This window comes from Odontesthes bonariensis, chromosome 9, assembly GCF_027942865.1.
Source record: "Odontesthes bonariensis isolate fOdoBon6 chromosome 9, fOdoBon6.hap1, whole genome shotgun sequence".
NCBI classification, from domain to species: Eukaryota; Metazoa; Chordata; class Actinopteri; order Atheriniformes; family Atherinopsidae; genus Odontesthes; species Odontesthes bonariensis.
This window is the reverse complement of record NC_134514.1, coordinates 2,336,495-2,353,500: the sequence shown is the minus strand read 5'-3', so window position 1 is coordinate 2,353,500 and position 17,006 is coordinate 2,336,495. Positions and strand designations below refer to the sequence as shown.

The 17,006-nt window shown below is 42.5% G+C and overlaps 1 protein-coding gene across 1 annotated transcript in view; it reads left to right on the top strand.

Annotated features, from left to right (window-relative positions):
• The first annotated feature begins 2,736 nt into the window (after positions 1-2,736).
• Positions 2,737-17,006, top strand: part of shkbp1 (SH3KBP1 binding protein 1) — a 35,221-nt gene continuing 20,951 nt past the window's right edge. Inside the window, exons 1-13 of the mRNA XM_075472766.1 lie at positions 2,737-2,895; positions 4,278-4,331; positions 5,331-5,376; positions 5,451-5,583; positions 5,658-5,738; positions 6,911-7,081; positions 7,733-7,823; positions 8,295-8,485; positions 12,199-12,314; positions 14,659-14,746; positions 15,307-15,423; positions 16,290-16,460; positions 16,667-16,819. Of these exons, the coding sequence (XP_075328881.1) occupies positions 2,840-2,895; positions 4,278-4,331; positions 5,331-5,376; positions 5,451-5,583; positions 5,658-5,738; positions 6,911-7,081; positions 7,733-7,823; positions 8,295-8,485; positions 12,199-12,314; positions 14,659-14,746; positions 15,307-15,423; positions 16,290-16,460; positions 16,667-16,819 (1,468 nt within the window). The 5' untranslated portion in view covers positions 2,737-2,839. The remainder of the gene's footprint in view (positions 2,896-4,277; positions 4,332-5,330; positions 5,377-5,450; positions 5,584-5,657; positions 5,739-6,910; positions 7,082-7,732; positions 7,824-8,294; positions 8,486-12,198; positions 12,315-14,658; positions 14,747-15,306; positions 15,424-16,289; positions 16,461-16,666; positions 16,820-17,006) is intronic.

Below are 17,006 nucleotides of genomic sequence, written 5' to 3'. Positions count from 1 at the left end.
TATTTAATTACTTTGAAGAAAACATAAATAAATATATACATTATACCCAACAATGATGCTGACATTATTCTGTTTGACTTCAAATATGCACTAATCGAAGGTTAATTTGAATCTGTATATAACGGGAAGCGTAACCAGCGGCTGACTTGCGACTTTTGGATGCCTCAGCGCGTCAGGCTCTTGGAAGAGACCGTGTGGAGACAGACGAATGGCTGAGATCGCGATTCAGATTGCCAAGGACTGTGCTGCTGCAAATATGCAGCTTAATTGCTAGAGCCACAACTCCAGAGAAAAACACGCCGATCAAACCCAATTCCACCACACGTCCAGGACCTCACCACCCTTGGATTTTTGGCCACGGGAACCTTTCAGAGGGAGATTGGAGACAGATCGGGGGTGTCCCAGTCCTCTGTGAGTCGTGCGCTCCCCTTGGTCATCAAAGCTCTCATCAGTTTATCACCCATGGTACATCAGATTCCCATACACCGCTGTCCAACAAGTACAAATTAAGAGGGACTTTCATGCCGTGGCTGGACTGCCAATCATAATTGGAGCACGAGACATATACGCATCAAAGCACCCGTGCTGTGGTGGAGCGCACTGCTGAAGGCCAGGTGGGTGTGTCTCGATACAGCGGGGGGCAAAATAGCCCAGAGGAGGCATGCCAGATTTGCGCAATATTGCCATGAACGAGGGTCTCCTACAACCTGAACCAGCCCAGGCAGAACAGAAGCTGTGGTGCCAGAAGACCCCCCTCATGGACCACCCCATCAAAGTGCCATCATGATGAGGCAACAACTGATTTCACGGCTTTATGCAGTCATCGATCGCCTGGCTATGGTGAGACGTTTTTATTAAGCCATTTTCATATCAAACCATTTATTTTTTTATTTCGCTGACATGGTATTAACAGCACTCGTAATTGCTTCCAATTTCTTCACTTTAGCAGGTCCCGTCCACTGCTGACACTGCTAAAAATGACAGATTTTCCTTTTTGGATCTCTGAAAGCAGAACTTTAATCTCAGAGCCCGTATTCTCAGCACTTCCTGGCACAGGAGAGAGGAAGCACAGCCTTATATGGTATCATTTAGGGCGTGGAGTATGCAAATCTACTATCCTCGTGCACGTGAACTTAAGATACGCACAGGTGTGATTCATCATTTAAGCAGGTCGTTTACACACTTTTTCCGAAGTTAAGAGCGCTTGTTGAATCTGACGTGGCGTGTTCGTACGAGACCTTCTTACGAAAAAAGTAAGAGAAATTTAGAATAAAAATACGAAAATGTTCTTGCATGAGGCCCAATGTCCTTAAAACAATACTAATGTTAATTTTAAAGAAAAGGTCAACTCACCGGGTGGTTAGTGGTATTAAAAAAAAAAATGTCGGCGCATTTTATGGTTTTCCATCCGTGTAATCCGTGTTCTTTGCTGTTCAGGAACTATTTTTCATGCTAAATCACGACGCACGTAAACATCCGCTCTATATTTGAGTCTGAGGCTCTAGCCCCGGCGCAGTGATCTGACAGTGAAAGTGAAAGTGAAAAGTCTTCCAAACGGAATATAATTGGATTACAAAATGCTAAATAAAGCAAGAAATAACTTTTATTTCGCAACGTAATTTTTTTTGGGACATACAGGAACATCCACGAACCACCCGGTGAGTTGACCTTTTCTTTAAAATGAACATTAGTATTGTTTTAAGGACATTGAACAGAGTGCCCAATGGAAGCCTGTCTGTAGCAGCAGGATGGACCAGCGAAAACAGCCAAAATGGATAGAAATGAGCTATTGTTGTGAAAATGGTCTCCTCATTTCTTATTCTTGATAAACAAGCTGGAACTGGGACTCAAGGTCTTAAATAGTGAACTGTTCCTTTAACTTTTATTGAAAGACTTTCTAGATGAAGCCAAGGGTCAGGCGGTTTCCTGTTCGGTCCGATGTTGTGGTCCTGTTGGCTTATTTTAGCAGAAACCTCCAGCAGGCTTTGGGGCTATTTGCAGCAGGATGGGAATCAGCAACTCCCAGGTCTGAGGCCTTGGTCCTTAGTCGAAAAGAGTGGATTACCCAATCCAGGTTGGGGATGAGTCACTGCCTCAAGTGAAGGAGTCCAAGTTATCTTAGAGTCTTGTTTATGAGCTTGGTCATCTGAGGAGCTCGGAATAGCCTATCCAAAGGATCCAGCTCAGGTGGTCGGACGTCTCGTCAAGATGCTTTACGATGGATGGATGGATGGATGGATGGATGGATGGATGGATAGATGAATGGATGGATGGATGATGGATGGATGGATGGATGGATGATGGATGGATAGGTAGATAGATGGATGGATGGACGGATGGATGGACGGATGGAGGATGGATGGATGGATGGATATTTTCATCCGAAGGTCAATATGCTGCTTCAGGCTTTTTTGCTCCTCAGAGTTAAGTAACAACATGAATATTCTGCCTTCCAGTGTATTAATTATTAATAATTAATAAATATATATTAATATATTAATATATATTAATCCATATAATTAATATATTAATATGATTATTAATTAATGCACATTTATCTGTATCTATCTTTCTCCTAAAACATTTTAAAAACACCAATAATTTGCGGTCCGGATCCAGTGTTGAACTCCGGTTCCGGGTTTTACGTTGAACCGCGATCCGAGGCTCCGGTTCCGGGTTTACGTTGAACCGCGATCCGAGGCGCCGGTTCCGGGTTTTCTTTCCCGCTCCACAGACCGGAAGTTGTCTTGAACGACACCGGAAACAGAGTTTATCCACCAGAAAATGGACTAAATTTTGTACTTCTCTCATATTATCGGAGTCATCCGCCCTTCGGAGGATGTCTACCACGGCGCGGAGTGGAGAGATCATCCACCTGAATGTGGGAGGGAAGAGGTGAGGCTCAGGGGGGGAGTTTCCGGGCTAACCGGCTAGCTTAGGCTAGCTTAGCCGCACAACACACCGCGGTGTCCATCATCGGACAGGCTGCTTTTCCTCGTCCACAATAACTTCACCGTCTTCCTCTCAGAGAAACATCACTGGAAAACAAAAAGTGTTTGTCTCAAAGCAAATCAAACACATCAGCGGTCACAGAAACGTCTCCCGGGTTTTTTTTTACCCCAGATTACAGGGTTTTACCCCCGTGTTGGTGTTCATGCTGATTTACTTCAGCTGAACACTTGATGTCTTTGTCTGCCAACGTCAACAAACATGTCAGCCCCATGACATGAGCCAACTTATTAGGATTCAGTTGTGAGAAAACACGCTTCCTACAGCGTAAAGTAACAGAATGTTCTGAGAAATAAAGTTAGAAATGAAGCTTTGGGCCGGTTTCCTGAAGTTTACTGCATGTGTCCGACAATGGAATCAGGAATAGTGAGCTGTGACCCCCAAGCTTCAGAAACTGTTCATGTATGTTTAATAATAAGGATAAAGCCAGGTGCACAATGCTCTTTTTAATTTTGTTTACACACACAATGAAAATAAAATTACAGAGGGATTTCAGGATATCTGCTTTCATTTCCAAGGAAATCAAAATATACTGCCCATAGCCTAAAAAACATCAATTTTCGCCATATTTTTTATTATAATGTCACATAAATCAGGCTAGGAATGATTTATCTACAAATTCTTCTGTAGATATCTTCAGAATATTACTAAGTGTATAACTGGAAAGTTTGGTGTTAGTAGGTGCTCCATAGGCTGAGATATTGATACAGGAAAAATACCAAAAACTGGTTTCCTGTGATATTTATGGAGAAGTATTTTAAAAGTCTTTATCTAAAAGACAAACTATCTGATGGAAATGGTTTTCTTTCATTTGACTAATCATAAAGACTAAATATTATCAAATCAAATTTATTTATATAGCACATTTTATGTCCAAAACAATTCAAAGTGCTTCACATAAAATAAAAGCATTGCAGCAGGGAGTGTAAGAAGCATTAAAATACATAAAAGAATATAAAGAGAAACAAATAAAATAATTTAAATGAATTTAAAAACAAGCAACAGTCCAGATAAGTTCAAAGATATCGTGCAGATTTCATGCATAGACACATGAGAACAGAAATGTTTTTAACCTGGATTTAAAAATGTCTACAAAAAATATTAGTAGGAACCCAAACTGCCTGGTTTTTCTGCTTTAGTTTGTCACACATTCTGAGTTTGGGCTCCCAACACAGAGCAGATCCTGCAGCCCGTAACATGTTGAAACCCTTCAGTTCTTTAATCTAAAACATCTTATTTCAGAGTCATGTCCAACTTTCTGCTTCCAGGTTCAGCACGTCCAGGCAGACGCTCACATGGGTTCCCGACTCCTTCTTCTCCAGGTTCGTCCGGATCATTTCCACAGGTTTTAACAACCTTAAACGCAGCTCTTTGAGGAAATATATCTTATTTATGATCTTACATTTATGCCTGAACTGGTCGTAAAGCTGCGACTTGAACAGAAAAGCGTTGGTTACGTCAGAAAAAAACAGTTATTCCTGCGTTTGTTTAAGTTATCTGTGTAAATATTAGGGCAGGGCAACGATTCAAATGTTTAATCTAATTAATCGCATGATTTCCCTGATTAATCGCATTTTTATTTTTTTAGTTATTAATTTAATTTTTTTATAACATTTTTCAAATGCAAGACAAAAATATGACGTGTATACAGGAATACAAATAATTTTCTTTTTTTCTTTTTCCAAACAACTTAAGAACTTGTGTACAACCCACCCTCCCCTCCCCCAGGTCTTTTACATGTTGTAGGATTTCACAGAGAAGTAAATAGCTGAATAAAGACAAAGACTTTGGTTCTGTCGACTCCGCCGTCTGGAAGAACTTTAACATGAAAATGGCCGAGTAAAAGTTCCGTACCCTTCTCCATGTTTGGTGGATCCGCCGATTACTTTCTTTTCCTGTTCCACAGCAGACAGCAGCAGACTTTTACAAAATAAAAGCCAAAAAAAAAAAACGGTTTGAGTCCCGCATCGGATGGCCCTGTGCTGCGTGTTGTTCCCCCTGCTTCCTGTCTCTCTGAACTTTCCTATCCATTAAAAGCACAAAAGCCCCCCCCCCCAAAAAAAATATTCTTATATATATAAATTTAAAAAAAAATAAAACCTGCGTTAATGCGCAATAAAATATTTATCTGCGTTAAATAATTAGCGAGTTAACGCGCCCAGCCCTAGTAAATATCTCACGTTTTGTCTTGTTAACTTAGTTTAAATAGTTAATTTAGCTCTATTTCAGATATCAGCATCTTACCGGTGTGTGCTTACTGATTCGTGTTGGTTTTTAATAGTTTATTTTGTCGTCTCACCGCTTCTTGTTTCTGTTTTCAGCCTGCTGAGCGGTCGCATTTCGACCCTGAAGGACGAAACCGGAGCGGTGAGTTGGCTGGTCCTGGTTTCATGTGTCCGCTCGGACCCCCGCGGGGTGACCCGTGTGTTTTCTGTGTGCAGATCTTCATCGACAGGGACCCCTCGCTGTTCGCCACCATCCTCAACTTCCTGCGGACCAAAGAGCTGTACCCCCGCTCCATCAACGTGCACATGCTCATGCACGAGGCCGAGTTCTACGGGATCACGCCGCTGGGTGGGTAGCAGGACGTCGGATTGAATGTGGTCACATGATGAGACTTATAAAAGCCTTTAAACTTTCCTCATCAGTGCGTAAGCTGCAGCTTTGTGACGAGCTGGACCGATCCTCCTGTGGGAACGTGCTGTTCAACGGCTACCTGCCTCCAGCAGGTACGGCACACCTGAGGCTCACTGACCCGTAAAGTTTAGATGTTAAAGCACCAAAAAAGATTCATTCAAACATTCAGTAAAGAAAAAAATCAACCTTAAAGGTGACGTATTTATCAATTGGAGACAATTTACTATAAATAATCTTTTTATATATATATATATATATATATATATATATATATATATATATATATATATATATATATATATATATATATATATTTGGGGCTTTTTTATATAGGACAGTGGAGAGAGACAGGAAGCAGGGGGCAGAGGGAGGGGGAACAACATGCAGCAAAGGGCCATCCGATGGGGGACTGGAACCGGGGCCAGCTGCAGCGAGGACTGTAGCCTCTGTACATGGGGCGCCTGCTCAACCCACTACGCCACGGACCGCCCCACTATAAATAATCTTTAATCAGATATAGAGCTGGGCGATTTGGCCTAAAAATAAAATCTCTTTTTTTTTTTTTGTCTGTTTGTTTTTTTTCTAACTAATGGACGATTTTCGATTTAAACCTAAATTTTTTCCGTTTTTTTTTCTGTTTTTCTCTAAACAAACCAGACCAAGGCAAAATTTAAAAATTCATATTTTCTTTATTGACACAAATGAGATTACCAAGTAGTCTAGGCCTATGTGAACAAATCAGTTCATGAAATAAAAAACAAAAAATGAAATAAAAACAGCACCACTTGGGGAATGTGATTGTATTATAAGGCAAAGTGAGAGAGGAGGCTGCTACGGAATACCTTAAAGTAAAACAAATCTGCGGAGTCCAGAAAATGTTTTTAAATCGCCATTTTTCTGTTCAGCCATTTCAAAAACTGTTTAAAATTTAAAAATCGCCCTAATCGGATGTCTGAGAAATGTACATTTAAAAAAGTTCTGAGATTAACATGATGATGATTATCATTTAAGAGTTTAAAAACATGCCAATAAATGTTTTAATCTTATAAAAATGACTCGATATGAATTCAAATGTTTACAAAATAGGTTCAATTAATTAAATAAGATGCTATTGATGATATGATACTGTTTATTTGTAATGTTTATTAAAGGAAAGCTGATGAATTTAATGTAAAGCTGATGGCAGTGAGTTCATCTGAAAGTGTTGACGTCGTGGTTTTAAATGTGATTTGACGAGCTCGTCTGTCGGTTGGTGTCGCTTCAGTTTACCCAGCGAAGCGCCGGAACCGCCACAGCGTGGCGGGGTCGCAGTTCATGGCGGGCCGGGCTCTACCGATGGAGAGAGCGCCGGTCAGACGCAGCAACACCATGCCCCCCAACCTGGGGAACTCTGGGATGCTGGGGAAGGCCATCACCGAGGAGAGGACGTCCGCAGGTAACGTCCTCCCCATCATTAGAAAAAGTCAGACTTTATTTCTGTTTATGTTTCCATGTGGGCTGTACACCACTAGGGTAGAAAGATTGTCTTATGGGTCATTTTTGACCCGTGAATTATAAAAACATTTAAACAGCAGAAAAAGTTCACTGTTTTTTCCCTTTCAATATAATTAATTCAGAAGTAATTACTTCACATTTATATAATAGCAATAATAAACCTTTATTATGTAAAAGAAACCTGAGGAAACAAGAAAACTGTTGGTCCAACTGACCAAAAAAAAAAAAAAAAGTGTAATCCTGAAAACTGGTGATTGTCTTTTTGTATTGTGTAACAAAAAATACATGATAAAAAATGTATTGAATTGAGTTGAATAGATAAATAACAGGTGGTGTCATCATACCAAATAGATTTTGGATTTAAAATGAAATTAAGTTGCTTTATTTTGGGGCTTTGGTAGGGCGGCTCATTTTTTACCCGTAGGACCACACAAAGGGTTAAAACTACATGATTACTGTGGATAAAAGCTTTAATTATCCCAATATCAGAACATTAAGTGGTCTCACTCGATGTCGGAGGTGTCTGATATTATCACCATGATTATCATCAGTATTGGTGTAATCTGACGCTTCTCACTCATCGTGTTCGCAGGTGGGTCATCGGATGCCGGCATGGCTCGGATCATCTGTGGGCATCACAACTGGATCGCTGTGGCCTACGCTCAGTTTGTCGTCTGCTACAGGTAAACTCAGCTCATTAATGTCAGCTTACAGGTTTAAAGGGACAGTTCGCCTCTTCTGACATGAAGCTGTGTAACATCCCATATCAGCAACATCATTTATGAACATCTTCTTACCCCCTGCTGCGTCCTGTGAGCCGAGCTCCAGCCTTGTTTTGGTGTTGATGAAGGTAGTCCGGCTAAAAGTAAGACTCCAAAAGATCCCAATAGTCTGACACCTTCAGGATTATTATTGAGCAGAATGAACCGTTATTACGGTACAAATTTGTATCATCAGCGTAGAGGCGAATCTGACAGCCTGATGAACAGAACAGGCCCCAGAATTGAGCCCTGAGGAACCTCAGTCGTAACTTTGATGATATTAGCAGCTGTGAGAATGAATCTCCTCAGCACTAGAGAAGGTTTTCACCAGATTATCTGCACATTTTCCGGAGAACTCGGAAGCTTTTTGTAAATCTTTTACTACTCTTTTAGGGTGAAGGAGTCGACCGGATGGCAGCAGGTCTTCACCTCTCCTCGCCTCGACTGGATGATCGACAGAGTCGCTCTCAACGCCAAAGTGATGGGCGGCTCGTTGGGAGACAACGACAAGATGGTGGCTGTTGCCTCGATGACGGAGATCATCCTCTGGTCCATCTGCCCCGACGGCAACGGGAATGAAATCGGTACAAGTCGCTGCTGCACATAGAAAACCACGAAAGCCTAAACTGTTAACAGCTGGAGAAGCACCAACAATAGAAATGTTTCAGCCTTACACAGGAAACTTAGCTTTATGAAAGAAGTAAAAATGTACCTCTGTTAGTGGTCCTCCTTTGTAAAAACAGGGACCTAAACTCTCCCAGGACCTTGAGGAACTCGGGGTGGATCTCGTGCACCAATGGGGCCTCGTTGTTCAGCTACTTCAGCAACTTCAGCACCGGTGTTGCTTCCATTGTTGAAGGCATATTAGTCTGGTTGGGAAAATCCTTTCAACCCCCAGACGATGTCCCCAGTTATAAGCGCCGCTTCACCAGCACTGTTTACAGCAAAGTGTGGGGAACGGAGACATGGCGAGTGGGACGCGACAAACGGGACGAAATTTTAAATTTTACGCCCATCTTAAATGCTTTTCTTTATTGATAGTAAAGATAATTCACTAAACAAAACACCCACACACAAACAAAGTAATAATGAAGAGCTAAAATTATTAGAGAGCATTGGGAGATCGGGAGAAAAACGTAACCTGGAACTAAAGTGGAAAAACAATGATTGACGTCTGGACAGGAAGGTAGCAGGTAGCGTAACTGTGAGCAACATGGATAAATCTGTGACTCGGACCACAAAAGAGCTCCAGCACCATCACAAACACACAAGACACAGGGGCCAAGTCAACCAAAAACCCAACCCAAAAGAAAATATGATGAAAGCTATCTTGGTCTAGGAGCCGTTAGCAGACAGCATGAGGCCGAACAAACTAAGGAGACACCTGGAGACAACACACCCCTGTCACGTTAAGAAGCCACTGGATTTCTTTAAAAGAAAATCGACAGCAGGAGCAACGCCTGGTAAAGGCTGCGTGGGTTAACAGTCGAGCACTAATGGCCTCGTACAAAGTTACATAGAGAATCGTGCAACGCAACCACATGCTTTTCAGCTGTGGCATCACTAGCCCCTTTCACACTGCCGAATAACCCGCGTTTAATCTGCGAATTTAGCGTGTCCGCTGTTGCGTTCACACTGCCGACCCGGGCTGCCGCGTCAACTCGTCTCGCCTTTCGACCCGCGTCGGACCCTAGTTTTTTTGCCGAGCCAAGTTTGGTGTGAACGCAATCGACGCGGGTCGGACGTGGGCGTGGTGTGGCGTGAGGAGTTTAAAAGACAGAATGGACAGCTGATTCAGAACAACAGCGACAGGTGAGGACAAGTTTTACTCTGTTTTAGCCTACATCAAGTTCGAGACATTTTTTAAAATGGCCAACTGGGGAGACAAGGAGGTCCGCGAGCTCCTCAGCCTCCCAGCAGAGGACGTTATTTACCGCCACATGGCTTGTGCCTACGTCATTGTACACGCCCAGCATTTTATGTGTTTCGTGTGACGCTCTGCCACTAGGCCACGCCCCCTGAACTCGGCTTCAGGCGACACGGGTCACCAACACGCCAAGCATTCACATTGCTCGACGCGGGTCGAAGGTGCAATTTGGACCCGCTAAGGTAGCGGGTCGCAGTGTGAAAGGGGCTGAAAACAAAACACAGATCTCAGCTCAACATTGAGCATGACTCAGAGTAGGGCTGAACGATATATTGCATTTGCGATAATATCGCGATATGACCAAGTGCAATTTTCTAATCGCAAAGGCTGCGATTATAAAAAAAAAAAAAAAAAAGGCTGCGATTATAAAAAAAAAAAAAAAAAAGGCTGCGATTATACTCTGTTCACGTGACATGCGCGAGTAAAACATGTGATATGATCAAACGAGATTGTCTAACCACAGAGGCTGTACTCTGGTCACGTGACACGGGGAGCAAAGTTATGAAACAGTCTACCGGAGAGGACTCGCAAGCAAAGCTGTAACCTACACAATGGCCTCAGGCTCAACAGAACCAGACCCTGCGGGGATGCTAGTTTCAAAGAGGAACTGCACATCAGTCGTGTGGGACTATTTTGGTTTTAAAGTGATGGTTCGGAGTAGATTCCCCGGGTCATTTGAACCGTGACATCCAGCCAAGTAGCCCCCCCGAAGTTTTTCCGATCTTGGCCGTACATCAGCCGAGTTAGCTTAGCCGAGTTAGCTTATCCCGAATAGCTTAGTAGGCTACAAGCGCTAACGGACCCTGGCAGTATCTCCAAAATTACCACACTAAAATCACATGCCATGACACCAAACTTCTACAGTAGTACAAATATGGTCTGTACTCACAAAAGGATGCATTTGGAAGTTTGTACATAGTCCAGGAGTTTATGATTATCAACACAAGCCTGATAGCTTCTCTGCTGCTAAAGCTGCGTCGACGTCACTCCTGGGAGCTGGGAGCTTCAAAGTAAGATGAGGGTTGATGGAGAAATTGAGCAGCCTTGCTTTGTTGTCTACAGTAGTAGACAACAAAGCAAGGCTGCTCAATTTCTCCATTGATAAAATAAATTCACAACTCTACAACATAAAAATTCATGTAGAATATAGCATATACTTTGTTGTCTACAGTAGTAGATCAACCCTCATCTTACTTTGAAGCTCCCAGATCAAGGAAGTGACGTCGACGCAGCTTTAGCAGCAGAGAAGCTATTAGGCTTGTGTTGATAATAATAATCTCCTGGACTATGTACAAACTTCTAAATGCATCGTTTTGTGAGTACAGACCATATTTGTACTACTGTAGAAGTTTGGTTCATGGCATGTGTTTCCTTGTTCCTTGTCAACACTTTGTGCTCAGATGTTTGTAAGCTCAAAATATACTATTGTGTATGTTCAAATATACTGTTTTGTTAAATAAAAATGTCAGTCATCAATTCATGCATCACCTCATGTCATCATAACAGAGGTCTGTCTTCCAGGAAAGAACAGTTCAAAATTAATGTAATATAGTTTTAGCCATACTGTATGATGTATTGCTTGTCTTTGTTTAATAATACAGAAGACAAAGACCTTAAAAAATAATCGCATATCGCATCGCAATCGCAATATTGGCACGAAAAATCGCAATTAGATTATTTTCCATAATCGTTCAGCCCTAACTCAGAGTGGCAGTTTCAAGCCTGCAACCACGTTTTGAGAAGTTGTGCATAACAGGCTCATTGCAGCCACTAATGCAGGGATACATTTTAGTTGTTTTTGTTTTTTGCACAGATTGCAAATGAAACAGTGTTTCATTCTTTTTGTTTTTGATTCAAGTGATGATGGCACTTTTATTTTCTAACTTTGTGTTATTTGATGTTATTGTTATATAAAATATGACGTTACTTGGTGTTAGTTCAATAAAGTTGAAATGTAATTTGTCAATATTTTTGTTGGGGCTTGGAAATCCCCACTTGTTCAAGAAGTTTGAGAACCACTGGTTTACAGTGATGCTTGTGCAACTCCTGAAGAAGACTCATTGGTTTTCCTTCAAAGTCCTTCCTCTATCATCTTTGTTTTCTAAGAAGCCTGCATCAGCAAAGTTTACAAGGAGACAGTTTTACTTTGGAGCAGCAGATTTCTGGTTTACTTGACATATGAAACACTTCTCCAGTCCAGGAAATGAGACCACCGAGCAGCTCGTACATTTGATTAATCTGAGCTTCAGGCAGAGTGTCGGAGGAGAGCTGAAGTTGATCAGGAGCGATCGATTCAGGGTTTAGGTTTGTGCTGTAATATGTTTAAACAAACAGAAACATCTCATTTCTCACGCTTTGGATTTCCTGCAGGTGTCTTCAGCTTGAACGTGCCGGCTGAGGCGCTCTTCTTCGTTGGTAACCAGCTGATCGCCACCAGCCACACCGGAAAGGTCGGGGTTTGGAACGCTGTCACCAAACACTGGCAGGTGGGTGGAGCCACGCTTAGGTGGACCTGGGACGTCTCTGAGGTCGTATCCCACCGTGGTCTCAGCTGAGTGAACATCACCTCCCATATCTCTGTCTTAGCAAATCATTTTAGGTCAAAACTTCCAACGCATTGTCAACATTATAACCAGAGGTGGGTAGAGCAGCCAAAAATTGTACTCAAGTAAAAGTAAAAAAGTATTCATCCAAATAATTACTTGAGTAAGAGTAAAAAAGGTGAAAAAACTACTCAAGTACTGAGTAACTGTTGAGTAACGTCTGATTTATTTGTTAACACAAGCATTCAATCAGACAGACAAACATACTAAATAATCATCTTTAGGCCAATTAGAGTTCATCCAATTGATAAAATAAATTAAAATGAATTAATTAATTACAAAATATCTTAAATTAAAATAATCCAGGTAAATTCAAGAACTTCAATAAAAAATAAAAGAGACTTAGGAAATGTTTAAAACATATGTAACCTAGGGCTGTCGCGGTGAGGGAATTCCCACCGCGGTGACTCATAGCCGCTAAACAGCGCGGTATGCGGTGATATCGCATTTTTGTTCATTAGGCTACTTTCCACGACACGCAATGTTAGATGAAAATCGAGCGCATAATCCGTCTTTTTTTCCCAGCGATTCTGACATTTCACTTTGCTTTGCCTGTCATTTACTCGCTCACAGACCAACATAGCGGAGATCAAGCAGCGCATACCCCAGTTCTGCATTGTTGCCAGTGCCACATGGCAAATATCAACATTGTTGCAGACCTGCGCACGTTTCTTTTAGTAATGATGGAGAAAAACGAAGCAGATCAGGGCAGCAGTTGAGCTCACGTGTCCGGGATACAGTTTTTTTAAACAGACTGCCGCCGACCAACCAACCCCGGCACATTTTTTAAACTTTTTTTTTTTTTTTTTTTATAGTTTCACCTACACAGTTTTGTTGAAATGATCAGGTATTTCCCAACAGCAAATGTGCACACCAAGCTGTGGTTCTGTGGAAGCTAGTTTATTGTTGATATTAGACGGTCGCATTTACAACGTTAAACATGGATAATAAGGGAAGATTCAAAGCCATAAAGTGTCCGGACTAGGCAGAGGAGTAAAGCCAAGATAAAGGTAGGCCACTGCATTTTATTTTAACTTCTATTGCTACGACACTGAGTAGGCATATTCTTGTAATATCAGCTGCTGAGGGAGAATGAGACCACAACGAGTAGCATGCAGACGTGTGTGCGTGTGCGGTGCCTATATGCAAAGATGACGACAGAAACGCGGCACCTCGCTGTGTTAATGTGTTTCTCCTGCCTTGAGGGAAATATACAATGTATAATTATTACTGTGCTGGCTTAAAAAAAGTATCAGTTCTGTCAGTCGCTTTGTATCTACTGTGCAGTCTTAAAAACTCGTTCAGTTTCTTGAGTTGTTCTGCGCGTGCAAGCTTGCGTGCGGTGGTGGCGGTGGCCTGGACACGCACCGCGGAGGTCCTCTCAGCACCGCGGTGATTGCATTTTGCGGTTATCGCGACAGCCCTAATGTAACCCATATGTAACCTAAAAAACAAACATTCACCTATCCATGGGGGAAAAACGAGTTTAGGAAACTTAGCGCTACATGTTTCCTCAAGTTAGATGTTGAGTTTCTGCTGAAATGTGCGTTTGTTTTGGTTGACACAGAAGACACATAATGTAGCTGCTGTTTCTCACTCTTTGTAAGGTAAACATGCTTTCAGTATGAGGCCTCGTCTGCGTCTTCATTTCCCACCGTTGGTTCTGACATTTTTCATCTGTTTCTTTCTTTGTTTCCATAACTGCTAATGCTAAAGCTAACCCGTCCTGCCGCTGAGATCGAGTACGGTCACGTGACCAGACTGCACGGCTGCGTCTGATTGGTGGAACACAGTCAGGTGGTAGAGCCTTTGGCGGAAGTCTCTCTCTCTGTCAGAATAAAACATTAAAATGAGGCGTACGCGGGGGGATAAAAATAATGAGGCGTAGAATACCAAAGAGGTAAGAAGAAAAGTAACCAGCTCATTGTAGCCTAATGTAGCGGAGTAAGAGGACAGCTTCTGCTGCACACATCTACTCAAGGAAAAGTAAAAAGTATAGGGATTTAAAACTACTCCTGGAAGTATAATGTTTTCAAAAACTTACTCAAGTAAATGTAACTCATTACTACCCACCTCGGATTATAAGTTATTTTGTGTTTTCAGTGTCATGTTAGGATGCGAAACAGGTCAATAGAAAAGTTAGACACACACAGTCTTTCCTCAGTCTGACTCAGTTTGATCCGGTCTTGTTCTGGTCCGGCTGAGTTGCTCTCTGTTCTCTCTGCAGAACCAGGACGTGGTTCCCATCAGCAGCTACGACACCGCCGGCTCCTTCCTCATCCTGGGCTGCAACAACGGATCCATCTACTACATTGGTAAGAGCCCACCTGGGTATGTTTGTGGGATCCAGGTGAAGTTATACTCTCAGGTGTTTGTTCTCAGGGTCCTGGAAATCCTGGAAAACCTGGAAACATTTAGGGAAGTGTAAAGTACCAAAAGTGAAAGGGCTCAGAAAACTAGAAAGTTGATTAGGAAGAAGCTGAAGGGAAATGAAAGTGTCCATTTCTCCTGATGATCAGAGGACAGAAAAGGTTTAAACTTCCTCCTCCTTTTCCTCCATTTTGTTCCTGTTCTGCATCCCAGACGTTTCCTCTTCAACTCATCTTGATTTGGAAAATTTGGAAAATCTCATTGGAAAACCTTAAAAAGATACAAAGAAAGACACAATAAGTCCACAGATGCCTCTTCACCATAAAGTCAGAAAGAATCTCAACTGCCTCATGTCCAATAAACCAAAGAAACACAGAAATTATGATCGTTTAGGTGCCGGTTCCGGGACATTTATAGATGCTGTCCATGTTATTTTGGATGAAAGGTTGTGAAACCTTTTGTTTTTCCTGCTTTTCTTGATGTTTTTTCTGTTGTCGTTTGTCAGACGTTCAGAAGTTTCCTCTGAGGATGAAGGACAACGATCTGCTGGTGACGGAGCTGTACAGGGACCCCACTGAAGACGCCATCACGGCGCTCAGCGTCTACCTCACTCCCAAAACCAGTAAGCAGCAGCAGCAGCAGCAGATGATTTACTGTCACTACAAAGCAGATAAGAAGTAAAGACAAGACTTTCTGTTTAATCCCAAACATAGTTAATGTTTTTATTAGGGACCGAGCAGTGAAACTGCAAGGACCCCATTGTATCTGTAAGGTTTATTATTATTCCGTCCATCTTTCCGTCCGTCTTCCATCCGATTCTTTGCAAAAGGTGCTTGAAAACTCTTGAAATTTTGCGAGCACCACCTGCCAGTCGACGACATGAAGGAATCTAAACTTTATATTTTCGTGAGTCGCTCATTGACTCTGTAGCGCCCCCTATAATGCTTAAAAATGGTCCCCGCATTGGGGTTAGTTTCGCGTGGGACGACGAAATTCGGTACACTCCTTCATCATGCCCAGACGCACAAAAAAGTCTCATGCCACCATGGTCCCACGTGCACAGGAAGGCGGCCATTTTGGATGTTTTCGTGCTATTTTTGCCCGATTCCGCGCCTTGGATATGATCGAACTCGTCCTACAGATTTAATGCAACAGACTTCAAACTTGGCAGGTTACTCTTAAGACATGGGTGGGGGGGGATTCATGGGGCAACTTTTTCAAAACTTAAAAGGCGTGGGCGTGGCGACGCCTCAAAGTTTGATGACTCGCCATCATTTCTTATTGGCTTTGTTTAATTTGTTATCACATCCATTTTTGATTATCAGTTCTGCAACACATTCAAACGTAAGTAGAGATTGGGCCATTTGGGGCAGGTAATAAGGTAAATTAAAAAGATAATCATGTTATTTCAATGACTCTGATAAGAAAAAGTGTCAGTTAAAGGGGGATGAGCACCTCTAACTCTCAGGACTGGTTGTTTGTGTTCAGGTGACAGTGGAAACTGGATCGAGATCGCATACGGGACCAGTTCTGGGACGGTTCGAGTCATAGTTCAGCATCCGGAGACGGTTGGCTCGGGTCCACAGCTCTTCCAGACCTTCTCTGTCCACCGCAGTCCAGTCACCAAGATCATGCTGTCGGAGAAACACCTCATATCAGGTACGAGTCCAAGAAAACAAACTGGTTTCACGAGCAAGTTTATGAGACAACTTGTCTTCAATGCTCGACTTGGTAATGACTTGTTTCTGATGAGACTTGGTAACGACTTGTTTTTTATTGGACTTGGTAACGACTTGTTTCAGGTACAGTCCTGGCTGCTGTTTCTGCTTCATCCCATTTCATTTTCATTTTTTGCTGCCTGCCAGTTTGTGCCGATAACAACCACGTTCGAACGTGGACGGTGACTCGATTCAGAGGGATGATCTCCACCCAGCCAGGATCCACGCCGCTGACCTCCTTCAAGATCCTGAGTCTGGATGAAGTCGACGGACACGGTTGCAGCGCTGGAACGGAGATAGGTAGCGTATCGTTCCTCTTCAGAGAAAAACTCACCGATTGTGAGGTGAGATAATAGCACAGAAATGGAACCACGACCGCCTGACCGGACACAAAATTTAAGATGGTTGTCGTAATAATCTACCTCTGGTTCGCTGTAATTCCGCTGCTGTCCAGCAGAGGTCTCCCATGAGCCCATCTTATAACCCT